The 13,517-nt window shown below is 27.1% G+C and overlaps 3 protein-coding genes across 3 annotated transcripts; 2 read left to right on the forward strand and 1 right to left on the reverse strand.

The window, feature by feature from the left end:
* Positions 1-2,605: 2,605 nt before the first annotated feature.
* On the forward strand, positions 2,606-6,706 carry PGO_124600 (hypothetical protein, conserved; the record flags this gene model as incomplete). Its single annotated transcript, XM_028689250.1, has 1 exon — positions 2,606-6,706. The coding sequence occupies one exon, from the start codon at positions 2,606-2,608 to the stop codon at positions 6,704-6,706; it is 4,101 nt and encodes a 1,366-aa protein (XP_028545051.1).
* A 1,592-nt stretch (positions 6,707-8,298) lies between these two features.
* On the reverse strand, positions 8,299-8,520 carry PGO_124610 (hypothetical protein, conserved; the record flags this gene model as incomplete). The annotated part of the gene is made up of 1 exon (XM_028689251.1): positions 8,299-8,520. One exon carries the CDS (start codon positions 8,518-8,520, stop codon positions 8,299-8,301), a length of 222 nt encoding a protein of 73 aa, XP_028545052.1.
* A 1,025-nt stretch (positions 8,521-9,545) lies between these two features.
* On the forward strand, positions 9,546-13,196 carry PGO_124620 (hypothetical protein, conserved; the record flags this gene model as incomplete). The annotated part of the gene is made up of 1 exon (XM_028689252.1): positions 9,546-13,196. One exon carries the CDS (start codon positions 9,546-9,548, stop codon positions 13,194-13,196), a length of 3,651 nt encoding a protein of 1,216 aa, XP_028545053.1.
* Between the last annotated feature and the right edge of the window lie 321 nt (positions 13,197-13,517).

Raw genomic sequence — 13,517 nt, forward strand, 5'->3', positions numbered from 1 at the left:
TAATCATGTGCGTGTTTATTTAATGGTACTATTTTTTTTTTTTCATATACAATATGAATTTTTTTTTTTTTAAAAAAAACTCATTTATTTATTTATAAATAAATGCATTTTTCTACCAATTTTTTGGGTATGAGGTTAGACATAGATGGAAATACGTGGATGTTTAAGAGTCCGTATAAAGAATAAGGCACATATACAATCATTGCATATATATATATGGATAATATGTAGGTGCCATTGCTTTAAATAAATTGAATATTTTTTTAACGAAATTGGATTTATTCTGATTTAAAGTCTAACAACTGTAACACACACATTTGTATGTTTTGATATTTTTTAAGAGTGTTTATTTGTTTTGTTAGGTATTAATTTAATGCTCGTTTGTTATGATAAATAGAGGAAACGTACAAGTATGTGTGTATCAGTACTTGTGTGTATCTAAGTATATATATGTCGGTTAACAGAGTTAACCCCATTCCATCATACATTTTTCACTTATAATCATAAAATTTTGTAATACATTACAAGATTTTTATCAGGAGCGCTAAAATATTTTCTTTTTTTAAATAAAACATTTGACTAATATCGTGAAGGGGTATATATAATTGTATGGAAGATCCTTTGTGCCACTTTTTTTAAAATTAAGAAAAAGCGTTCCTATCCTTATTGCAGCAAATGAACTTGTTTTCTATACATCCATTCTGTAGTATTTTTAATAGGAAGACTTTGCATGTGAGCACTTAATTATTAATGTGCTTTTCTTTATCCCACTTTAAATATACAATTGTTGATAATATATTTGAAAAACTCATTTATCTGTTTTTGTCATTTGTCGAAATAATAACACAGATTAGGCTTATTTAACGAGAAAAAAAAAAAAAAAAAAAAAACAGAAGAAACAGAAGAAGCATTGCATTAAATAAGTTGAAATGAAAAATGGCAGAATTATTCTTCCTTTAAGTGTGTGGAGATAATTAGGTGTTTCCACTGCTCGCATGAAACTTGTTTTTATTGCTTTTGTTGTTTTTTTTCTTGTTTTTTAACCCTACATTGGTATATGCTTGTTAAAATAAAAAAAAAGGGAAAACACTTGTGAAATATCACATAACCAAGTACGCAAAGTATGCGCAGGAGGGGGTGAAAAATTATTTGCACTTCAGCTTATTTATATATATATATATATAGCTGTTTTTACGTGCTTATTTAGAAATATGATGCAATAGTGCCTGTGTCTTCCATTTTTCTCAGAGGAACGGGTTGGATAAAAATGGAAAAGTACTTGCCTTTTTATAATGAAAGGTAAAATATACACATGAAGTGAGGAAAAAAAAAAAAAAAAAAACACTTTTCTCTTCCTTTTATGGCCAAATGTTGTCAATTTACACAATAAAATACGACGAGAAAAATCAAAAAACACATTCCAATATATGTATATATTTCCTTTTTTTTTTTTTTTTTTTTTTTTCATATATATATCCCCCCCACCACCTCCTTATAAAAATTTACATTTAACTTTACACATTGGTACGAGACTTAAAAAGAAAAAAAGGATAATATTTTTCATGCAGTATTGAAAAGCATTTTTTGGTATTTTTCTTCATGTAATTTAGTGGCCTTCCTTTCAAATACAATTATGGCACAACTGCTTTTTTCAAACTGATGCCCACATGTAAAAACAACGAACAAGGAGGAAATTACTTCCAAAGTAAACAAAGTAGTATCCTAAGATCTAGGAGAGCTGCTTAAATAAAGCCCGAATATATATGTACATAATAATACAATATATACATGTATATATGTGCATATATATGTATACATATACATATATATACAAGGATACGCATACGTATATATTTATGTGTCGATGTATATGGGCAAAGTTTTTTTTTTTTTTTTTTTTTTTTTTTTTTTTTTTTTCCCTTTATAGGCTTGCTAATACCCACAAAGTGACAATTTTCAAAATGAGCAAAAATGAAAAGTGATGGGAACTTTCCATTAAAAAATTCAGTCTGAAATTTGCCATTAATTTGCGCCACATTTTTTTTGTTAGCAATATTTGCCTCATTTTTTCATTGACTTTTTGCTATTTTCACTTCCACTGAGCCATTCCATTTTTTTTTTTTTTCTTTTTTTAAATAAATGCTCAAACTGCGTTTTTTCATTTTTTAAGAATTTTTTTTTTTTCTGATATAAATAACTGTTAAAATGTGAAGTACACGCAAAGCTACTTTTCTTTTTAGATTTAACATAACAAAGAAATCCCCTTTTTCACAAAGGGCATATATATACGTACATAGATATGTATAAGCGTACATGTACATATATATGTATATCACGTATTCACATATGTGCATTTACATTTACAAATATATACATATATTTATATGCACATACAATAATACAATACGTACGTACAAATAAATGCATAATTGAGAATTGGTGAATCAAAAGGGGTACCCAAAACCGTGAGCCCGAAAAAGGAAATTAATTTGTGAAGCAAAATAAGGAGAGAAACAAATTTGCAAGGAAAAAGGGTACATTTTTTTTTTCAAATGCAAGAAAGGAAAAGAGAGTTGGTAATAAATGTAAGCAAAAAAAAAAAAAAATGAAAAAAATATTTTTTTGTCTTGTACTGCTAATTACAAAATCAGTAACGCTTTATTGTAAAGATAGTTATAATGAACAACACAATGTAACTTTTAATGTGAAAAATTTGCCTAATGAATGCATATGGGAAAATGGATTTATGAAAATTTGTTTTTATGATTACACTATAAACCAGTATGGAAATAATTGTTTATCAAGAATATTAAAACAGGATGATAGCAATTATAATGACGATAATGGTGGAGAGGACAATAATTCATCTGATAGTGATGACTCAGATGAAGACGAAGACAGTGACGAAGAGAATGACGAAAATAATTTTGAAGTACCTATTAATTGCAAGGATGGCGAATGTCTGAATTCCATGGATGATATTAATAAAATAATTGATAATAAAAAAAATAAAATAAAAAATCGAAAGAAAAGAGGAAAAGCTATACAGATTATAAAACCAAATGTAAATCATACAGAATTAATAATTATTGAAGAAAATTTAGAAATTTTAAAAAGTATAGAGAAACCAATAGCTATTGTGTCAGTTTTGGGAGACATGCACACAGGAAAATCTTTTTTATTGAATTTATTGAACGAACATGTAATCAGTGACATTAGTAAGAGCGAAAAAAATATTGAAAATGGTTTCAAGGTAGGTAATGACATAACTGCTAGTACTTATGGAATATGGATATGGTCAGAACCAATTAAAATAACTGTTGGAAAATTAAGAAAAATGTATGAATATATTGATAAGAATTTTACAAATTTTGTAAAAAGTTATGAATATGAAAAGGATGAATATAATGAAGAAATTATAGATTTACTAAATTTGTACAAGACAGATGATTGGATATCCAAAATAGATGAATTAAATTTATCAGAATCAGAAGAAGTTAATCTTATCTTGATGGATACACAAGGTTTAAATAGTCCCAATGTGAATAAACGATATGATGAAATATTATACGCTTTAACCAATTTAATATCCACCGATATTATATTCCTTACAATGAAAATGATAAATAATAAAGATTTGGAATTTATTGAAAGCATAACAAAAGATGCAAATTTATTTATGCTAAGAGCTTATACACGTTCCAACGGTTCTACGTTTTCAATTAAAAAAAACAATTTTGATAAAATATTAGATCATATGGATAATATAGAAAATAATTCACTAATTTTAGAAAGCATTGCTTCGAAAAATTTAATGTGGGTTGTTCATGATTTTAGTCAACGTTTAGATGTAAGAAAAGGAAAGTTATGGCTGGATATTTTGTTAAACTCTGATAGAAGAGACTTGGATATTAAGTATTGGAAAAAAATAATATCTAATAAGAGTAAAGAAAAATATGATGCTTACACAACTAAGCAAAAAAAAATCGCATACCTGACATATACAGATAATGGTCGTAGTAACAATGCTGAAGGAAAAGATGCAAATGGTCAAAATGAAACGTCCACAAACTACAAATTGAACGTGCTTTATAAAAATATCGATTGTGTTTTGTTAAGAAATATGTACAATAACAAAGAACTCGATTTTACAAATGCAAATATGAGAGACCTAAATGATGAGTATAAAAACGATGTAATATTACTAAGGTATAAAATTTACCTAAGAGCTTTATTATACCCCAAAAAAATGTATTCAAATGTTCAGATGAATTACATAATGAGTAAAATAAAGAAAGAACAGCAAATGCGTAATCAGAAGGAAGAAAAGGGTGGAGAAACAAAAAAGTCATCAACTAATGTTGATGGACATAGCAACAATAACAACAATAATAATAATAATTATGTTTCTGAAATAAGTAACAGATACATGTCAGGACATGATGTATATGACTTTATCACCTTTTTAGTTAGATCAGCTAACCAAAATTTATTCACAAATGTAAATCAGTTTTTTAAACAATTCAAAATTAATAGAGCAGAAATAAGTAGAAACGATTTAATATTTTTATACAAAAAATATTTACTACAATTTATGGAGAATGAAGATGTCGAATTCATTAGCTATTTAAATGATGAACATGATGATATGTCAAACAGTTTTGGAAATAAATTAAATACACATGAGAGGAAAAGCACTTTTGAAGAAGAAGAATTATTTAGTGAGGATTTTATGGAAGAAGAAAAAACAACTGAAGAGAGAACTGAAATTTATAAGCTTCCACCTCTACTCAATGAAATTGGAAAATATGAAGAACTAATTCGAGAACAAATATTAAACATTTGGTATAAATACACAGAAAGTGATTTTCATGATGATGAAGAAAAAGAACTAATTAAAGATATTGAAACGAATTTGTATGAAAGACTAGATCAAATAAAGAATGAAATGATCGAATTAGGAGAAACGAATATTCGAAAATTTTGTAAAATTGCATGTGAAGATGCTTTACAAATTGTTGTGGAAGACATAAAAATGAAAAGCGATCAATATCCTATTAAACAGAAAGATTTGATGAACTTTTTCGAATCTGTTAGTTATAACTTGTTGAAATATTTAGAAAAAAAATTATCCAAAAATTCAGAAAAATTAGATTTGATATATTATAAGGATGAAATTTGTAGCCCTTTAATTAATAGTACTTTTCAAGAATTCTACTATTTAAAGAAAAAAAATATTACGTTAAATGAAAATCGATTAAAATCTCATTTTGCCAATGCAGTATCGAAGGGGAAGGAAGTTTTTGAAATATCTGCAGAAAGTACTGATAATATAACTGAATATTTTAAAAGCAAAAATTTATTTTACGCTATTTTGGATAAATGGAATGCAGAAGCTGTGAATGTGTATATGACTACATTGAGCGATTTTGCAAAAGAAGAAAAAGAAATTAATGAAGAATTTTTAGTTATATTAGACAACGATATAAAAGTTCTAAAACAAAATGCCATGGAAAAATGGCACAGCCATTGTAAGGATAAAACTAGTGCTTTGTTTAACATGCATAAAGGTAATTTAAAAAAAAATTTCCTTGAAAATTTTAATTTCCCTTTGGATGAATTAGTGTTGCAAGATATTTTTCTTAGTCTGAAAGGACAAGAAGAATTAAAGTACATGGATATATATTGCTCCAATGAAGAATCCTGGAATGGAGAATATAAAAAGTTTTTAGAATTAACAGATGAAGTATATAAATTTATAAAAGATGAAAACTTAAAAGCAATTCAGATAACATGCCAACAGCCACTGGATGATTTAAAAAATGGAATAAAAAATGAAATACATAATTACTACCTTTGGAGATCATTAAAGAACGAATTATACAATAGAGCACTTGTTGTACTTTCAAATAATATTGAAAATATATACTTAAAAAATCAACGAGAAAATAAAATACAAGCCTCTATAGAAGAAAAATTAAGCACAAAGAATACACATTATCGAAAAATTTCAAAAGAATTAATGAGTAAAGTTATAAATAGATGGTTGAATAATGACATATATGATATATACTATCCAGTTATAAGGAAACAATTAATACATAAAATTATTTGCTATTTGGGAATGCTAATTTTGTTATTTATCACATCCCTAGTTTTATATTTTAAAAAATTTCACATAAGTTTTCTCTTCCTGATAATTATTTCCTTGTTTATGATTTTTGGATATGCACAAATCTCTCTATACTTAAAAAAATTCTTCAGACATGTTGTATTTTACTTTTATGAAGGAGTAGCTAATGTTTTCGGAACTGAAGGGGCTATTATTTTCTCCATTTTATTCATAAGTGTTACTGCAATCTATTTATACAACTATCACATTGTGAGAATTAAAAATAAGGTTGCAAAAAATACCAAAAAAATATTCCAATCGCAAAACATTATGAACTTGTCAGGCATGAATGGGTTTAAAGATATGAATTCAAACCCAAAGATGAGAATATTCAAACCAAACATAATGAAATATCCAGATTATGACAAGGATGGGAAATATATTACCTCCAGCATCCCCCAAGATTACAAATTGCATAATGATGGATCTCAGTTTATGGACCTCAAAAGTAGGGGAAATCGAGTAAACAAGATGGACGACTACACGTCATACAATAACCCAAGTAAGTTTCAGAGGAGATCTTACTTGGATTAGTGTACAGAAGTGGAATATCCAAAAGTTTTTATGTTTGTCCGTAGGGTGCCAAAATGGACATTTGAGACCGAATGGAAACTCGCCCTGTGTCTCGTCATAGACAATTTTTGTATGCATATGCATGTATGTTCATTTTTTTGCTCATCTTTTCTTTTTTTGCGTGAAACCTTTTATTACATTATCTATCTTCCATACCAATTTTTAATAAAAATAAAATGTGTATGAAAGATATTGAAAATTTTGTTTCTATACAATATTCGCATCTGTTAATTCGGATCCCTATATTAGGGATTTGCATTGACCATATGTCGCAATTTGTTTAAATATGAATTTCCTTTTTTTTTTTTTTTTTTTTTTTTTATCATCCCTTTGTTCTTTATTTTACAAAATGCGCCCTCTAGTGGGTAGAGGGGTCGTGGAAGAATTTGCATGCCTTTTGCATATCTTTTCATTTATTATAACATATTTTTTATGTTGTATCCCCATATATTTGGAATTGCACATTTTTAATTTCAAATTTTTAATTTATAATTTTGTATTCTATATTTTAAATTTGAAGCATATAATTTTCAATTATTTTTTAATTATTGTTGAGTATTTCTATGCACACTCCCCTAACCGGAATCCCATATTTATACATATCATTTGGTTTATGACCAAAATGAATCTACTTATTTTGTCTCAAATTGTGCACAAGCAGCACTTGTGTGTTGTGACTAATGCAACTGCACTGGAGTATAAGAACCATAATGTTTTTATATCAATGTGCTGTATATTTGCAAACTTGCATATAAAAAAATTAAATTAAAAAAAAAAGAAAAACAACACTCTCATTTCGTTTATCTCTATTGAAACAGAAAAAATGTTTATTAATGAGCGAGCGCAAGGTTTTTTTACATTTTATTTTTTTATAAATGTATTCACGTTTTTGCATAAATACAAATTTTTTGTTTCAATATTTTCCCTAATTCCCCACTCAACTACCCAAAAAAAAAAAAAAAAAAAAAAAAAAAAAAAACTTAATAATTTTTACATAGAAAGAGAATGTATTAATTTTTTCATTAACTTCCCCCTTCTCAATCTGTGGATTTTTCCATACTATTTTTTTCTTTCTCTTTTCTTTTTTATTGTTAACGATTCTGTTTTTCCAAATTTTAAAAATGAGAAAAGCACAACGGAAAAAAAAAGGTGTATGAAAAACAGCGCAAAAAAAAAAAAAAAAAAAGAAATAGAAAATGAACTCCCATAACGAAGAAAAATTGGAGGAAAAAACTGGGCTCTATAAAAACTTATTGGCAAATTAAAGACATCATAAGGGTAATAGGAAAGCGTTCAATTAATTCAAATTTTTTTTTTTTTTTGGTGTCCATTGTAAGTTCTCTTCTCTTATGCTGTATTTCTTATGATCAGTCATGCATAATGTGCAATACAAAAATACAAAAACTTCTACCCTACATAGGGTCCCATGACTTAATCTTCGCTTTTGCTTTAAATTTGCAAAAAACATGAAGGGAAAAGGTTTCCTCGATCAGGGATGTCATAAAAAAGCAAGGTAGATATTTGTACATATGTATGTATATGTGTGTTTCCCATTAGATAGCCCTTTTTCCCGTGTACAATGTGTTCCTTGTGTCATCTAAACCAATTCTGTCATGTACATAATTTACATTTTTGCTACAGGTTCTTTCGAAAATGTGGACTTCTGGGACACATTTTCTTATATCGTCGTCATATTTATGTAAGCACAAAATTAAGGGTTGCATGTTACATACTATTTGTTCCTTCAGTTTTGATCCGACCTTAAATTCCCCCATCTGTATTCATGTACGTAAAAATGTATTATATGTATATAATCACAAATTAGAAAAGCTCAGTAATTGCAAAAGGACACTCTTTTGTTTATTCCTCTCTGGGGAACTTAAAGCATACTACAAGAAGATCTGCTAAGAGTTACATAAAATCATATGGGATTGCTTATGTAATATATCTACACATTTTGTGTATGCATTATATTCTGTTTGTTGAGACCAAACTTTTTATTTTATTTTTTTTAAAAAGGGATAAGAAAAATTTTGTTACTTTGTTATTTTGAATGTTTTTTTTTTTTTTTTTTTTTTTTTTTTTTTTTCTCTCTTGGCATTTGCTATGTATAATATAGGTGCATTTTATTCTTGCAAAAATATTTAGAAGTCTCATTTCGTGTTTATCATAGGAAATGGGAAGAAGTGAAGAAAAAAAATGTTGCACTAATTTGTTATATGTAGGAGGGCTAGTCACATAAGAGGGTTAAGAAAATAATAAAGTAACAGCAAAGAAGAATGTTGAATTACAACATTAATTCTTCTGTACCCCCACCACGTTTTGTTCCATTACTTATCTAAGTTGTGCATTTATTTTGCTTTCTTTAAATTAACACAAATTATGTTCATGTTTTTTTTTTTTTTTTTATTATAAATGCTTAAACTATCTTCATCTTGAAAAGTTTTCCCTCTCTTCATCGTGTGGTTCCAAGTAGAAGAATTTAAACTTTTATTTTTTTATTATTTTTAAATGCTAATTTGGAATAGTCTGTATGGAGGGTTTGGTAGGCATTTGCTACATATGGGTGTAAACATGTGCAAATAAATATGAATACAATTCTTGGCAAGAGGCATAAATGAATGTGTAATGCATATTGACAATCCGGTGTACATATGATTATGAATATGCATATGTGTGATATTACATGGGAAAAAAAAGGTATACAGATCATTTAACCCATACGATATATTTTGAGATGCTCCTTCAGGAAACGTGAAATATATATAAAACAAAACTATATTGTGGTTACGTACATACAATGAAAGTAGATACAAACGAAATATTTAAAAATTATGATCATAGGAAAACCATACAACACATTGAGAAGCTTAGAAATGACATCAGCAGCAGAGAAGAATCTATTAAAAATTTTTTAAAAGAAAAAAGCAACAATGTGATAGATAATACAATAAAAATTAAAAATGTGTATGGTAGTGTAGAAAAAATAAAAGGTCACTTAGAAGACATAATTTACAATTATAACTATTTAATAGATAGTGTTAAGAACACTACGTTGGTTAATTTTAAAGATTCTTTTGCACACACACAAGAGTTAAATGAATCTGAGAAAAATATCATAAAAAAGGTATGGGAAAAGAAATATGATCGATACAATTTTATATTTCAAAATTTGTGTATTCAAAAAAATGCCAGGGAAGGAGAAGATTCCTGTGATGTTGTGTTGTATGATACACACGATGATGCGTGTGATTTGGTGAAAAAAGAAAAAGAAGAGTTAATTAATTATGATTGCTTTTGCTTAAACAACTACATTAACCACATATATTTTGATATCAATAAAAAGATAAGTGAGGAAAATTACATATATGTCTTAAATAAAATTTACACAGACATATTTATATGCTTGAAAGTGCTCAGTTCTGTACTTAAAAATGAGGAAATTAAAAATATTTACCTGAAAATATTTAATAGCAAGAAATCTATTTACTCTTTAAATTCATATGTAAACAAACATAAGGAAAATTTTTGTGATATTTTGTTGAAGTTGATATATTCATCCTACTACAACTTAACTTATAACAGTTCTTGTAAAATTAAAACTATACCCAAATCAGTAATTGTTCTCTTACTTTTTCACAACAAACAGAATTGTGAAGTCGTCGAAATTATAAAGAACGATTTGTTCAAAGAAATTCTGAACACTAGAATAAATTTATTACACAATATTATTGAAAAAAAAAAAAACATTGAAAATTTTCTCGATTTTAACAAGCTGAAAACATTATTCCAAAAAGTTACATATCTGGTTTTACATACCAAGTATATATTTCTTCTACTAATTGATTTAAGCAATAAAGAATTACGACAAAAGGTGATAGAAGGCAAATATGACAATTTCGCAGAGACATATAATTTTCTGGGAGATGATAAAATTTCTCAAAATTGTATTAATGATATGAATGAAGGTCATTATGCAAACCGTGCAGAAGATACTGAAAAGAATTTCTTCCTGGAAATAATGCAGGAAGAAGTATTTATTTTACAGAATACATTTTACGAAAAGTTAAAAAAAAATAAGCAGTATTTCAACTATGCTATAAATAGCATGGATGTGATAGAAAAAATTATGAACGAAAGGATCATCGAGAATTTCAGCTTATTACACAAAACATACCTCGAATGTGTACATTATATTTATGAGTATATGATATACCTGTTACATGTCTATTATTGCAAAAATGGTTATAACACAACTTGTAACGATTTGTTCACAGAATATGTAAGTATCAATAAACTATACAACAAAATAAAAAACAAAATTTTAATAAAAGAAAAGTATTTCCATAAATTTATTAAAGATATCGATTTTTACCTGAACAATCATTATCTACAAGCTATCCATGACGAATTTTTCGAAATTTTTTTTTTCCTTTATTTTAACAAATTTGTGTGTGCAATTCCATTTTTTGACAACAACTCAATTGATAAGTGGAAGCTTATGATGATGAGATTTTTTCAGGTTTTTTTTCGCAATATATCCTTATCATACGAGAGAACATACGAAATTCAAAATTATGTGTTTTATTCTTTTCTTTTAAATTCATTTTATTACTACTACGAATTTTTTACTATCGATTTGAATTCTATATATACCGAATTTAGTAATGTGGAATGTTACTACAGTAAAGATACAAAAGGAAAAAAAAAAATTCAAAAGCATATATCAGAACATTTTCAAAAAAATAACAACGCATCCAAGGAAATGTATTTTCACAGAGACTTTAAAATCATTTTGAAAGAAAAAATTCACCCCCTTATATTTAGTGCATACAAGCTCATTATGTTCATAGAAAACAAAGAAATTAAAAACACTGCAGATCCTGATTTTCTACTTGCAGGACAAAGTACTGATGAAATTTCAAATTTTTCTAAAATGTTCCATTCTTTTATGAACATTTTGAAAAGACAAAATGAGGAAAATGTGAATACGCATGGGGAAGCGAACAATTGCGAACAGTTTGAGAATACCAACAGGAGTGCTTCCAAAAAGGATAAAAACAATTGCAATTTAAAAAAGTTTACAAATCTTTTAAAATTTTTAAAAAATACTGTTCAGGATGATGCAGCACACATGGGACACATCACAAACGACAAATGTAGTAATGGCACAACCGAATGCAACAACAATGAAGATTGTGAAAAGGTTAACAATGGGCACGATAAAGAAAAGGATATATATTTTAAGGAAAATGAAAAATCAAACAGTTCTATGAATTTATTAAATTGCATTGAAAAAATTCATACGAAAGAAAACGTAAGGGAGGACTATAAGGAGCTCTTTTTTTACTTAAACATTTTTAGTCATTATGATAAATGTTCTTGGATTCGTTTCCTTAAAAGTCAAAGGGGGGTGGGTAAAATCGTAAGCGAATGGGTACCGAAGAATGATACCAATGTCGAACCTATGTTTTCCCTGAATGACATAAAAAGCATTTTTCTGAACATTGTATATAAAATAGTGAATACTTCTCTGAAATGTTTCTGTTTGGAATACTTAGACAGTTTGGAAAAGTACTTGCATTATTTTTTGAACATGTTAATAAATACTGATGTAAAAAATATATTATGTGAAAGAATGAATTGCCATTTAGTGAACATTTTCACCTTTTCTAACATATTTATATTATATATTGAAAAGTTAATGAGTACTGAACTGTACAGAAGCATAATAATATTTCTTGTAAAAATTGTATTGCAAAAGAAGATATACAAAATTTATTCTCAATTTATCAGCAAATTGAGAGAAATTTATTTGATTCAATATGAACAGAAGAATGATAAAAATAGAACTTTGTTAAATAAAAAAATAACAGAAATGTACAATATCATGTTACTAGATTTATTATTTTGTGAATATGTATTAGATAATAATAATGTTATACATAAATCTATATATGAAAATTTGATCCTACGTTATAGGAATAATGAAAATTACTATATCGAGTCTTGTCTATATTTTATTAACATATATAAAGAGAAATATAACGTATACAGTGATAAAAATTTGAATGAAAGGAATACAAAAAAACATTCATTCTTTAAAAAGTTATATGAAGAAGACAAGGAAAAAAAAAAAAAAAAAAATCCATCAAGCTACCTTTTTAGAAATTTAATTGATAATATATTGACCGAGCTAAATAAGTTAGATAATCTTAATGGCATCATCTTTCAAAAACATATACGCCACTTAGCTGAAAATATGATACGGGAATCGTACTTATTATATTACTTATTCGTCCAGGGTCCCATAATTAATAAAGTTTTAGTTAATCAGCAGCAGGAAGAAAAACAAAGTTCTCTCAAAATTTTCAATTTTAATCAAGTTCATTCCATTCATGATGATTTTATTGAAGATAAACTGTTTAAGTTTTTTTTTTTAAAGGTCTGAAAAAAAAAATGCGTGTGAATCCTCACAATTCTCTGCGTGCTTTTCTATGACCCAGTCATTAATTTAATTTATCGCATTACATTTTTCTCTACCTTGCTTAGCTTTTTTCATGCTGCGAGTAGTTTTATCGTACCTCCCTTAGCTTTATTATACCTCCCTTAGCTTTATTATACCTCTCTTAGTTTTATTATACCTATCTTAGTTTTATTATACCTATCTTAGTTTTATTATACCTCTCTTAGTTTTATCATATTTGATTACACTGTACCATTTTGTTACTACATCAACATAGGTACACCTGATTTTTTTTTTTTTTTTTTT

The sequence above is a fragment of the Plasmodium gonderi genome (assembly GCF_002157705.1).
Source record: "Plasmodium gonderi DNA, contig: Chr12, whole genome shotgun sequence".
Classification (NCBI taxonomy): domain Eukaryota; phylum Apicomplexa; class Aconoidasida; order Haemosporida; family Plasmodiidae; genus Plasmodium; species Plasmodium gonderi.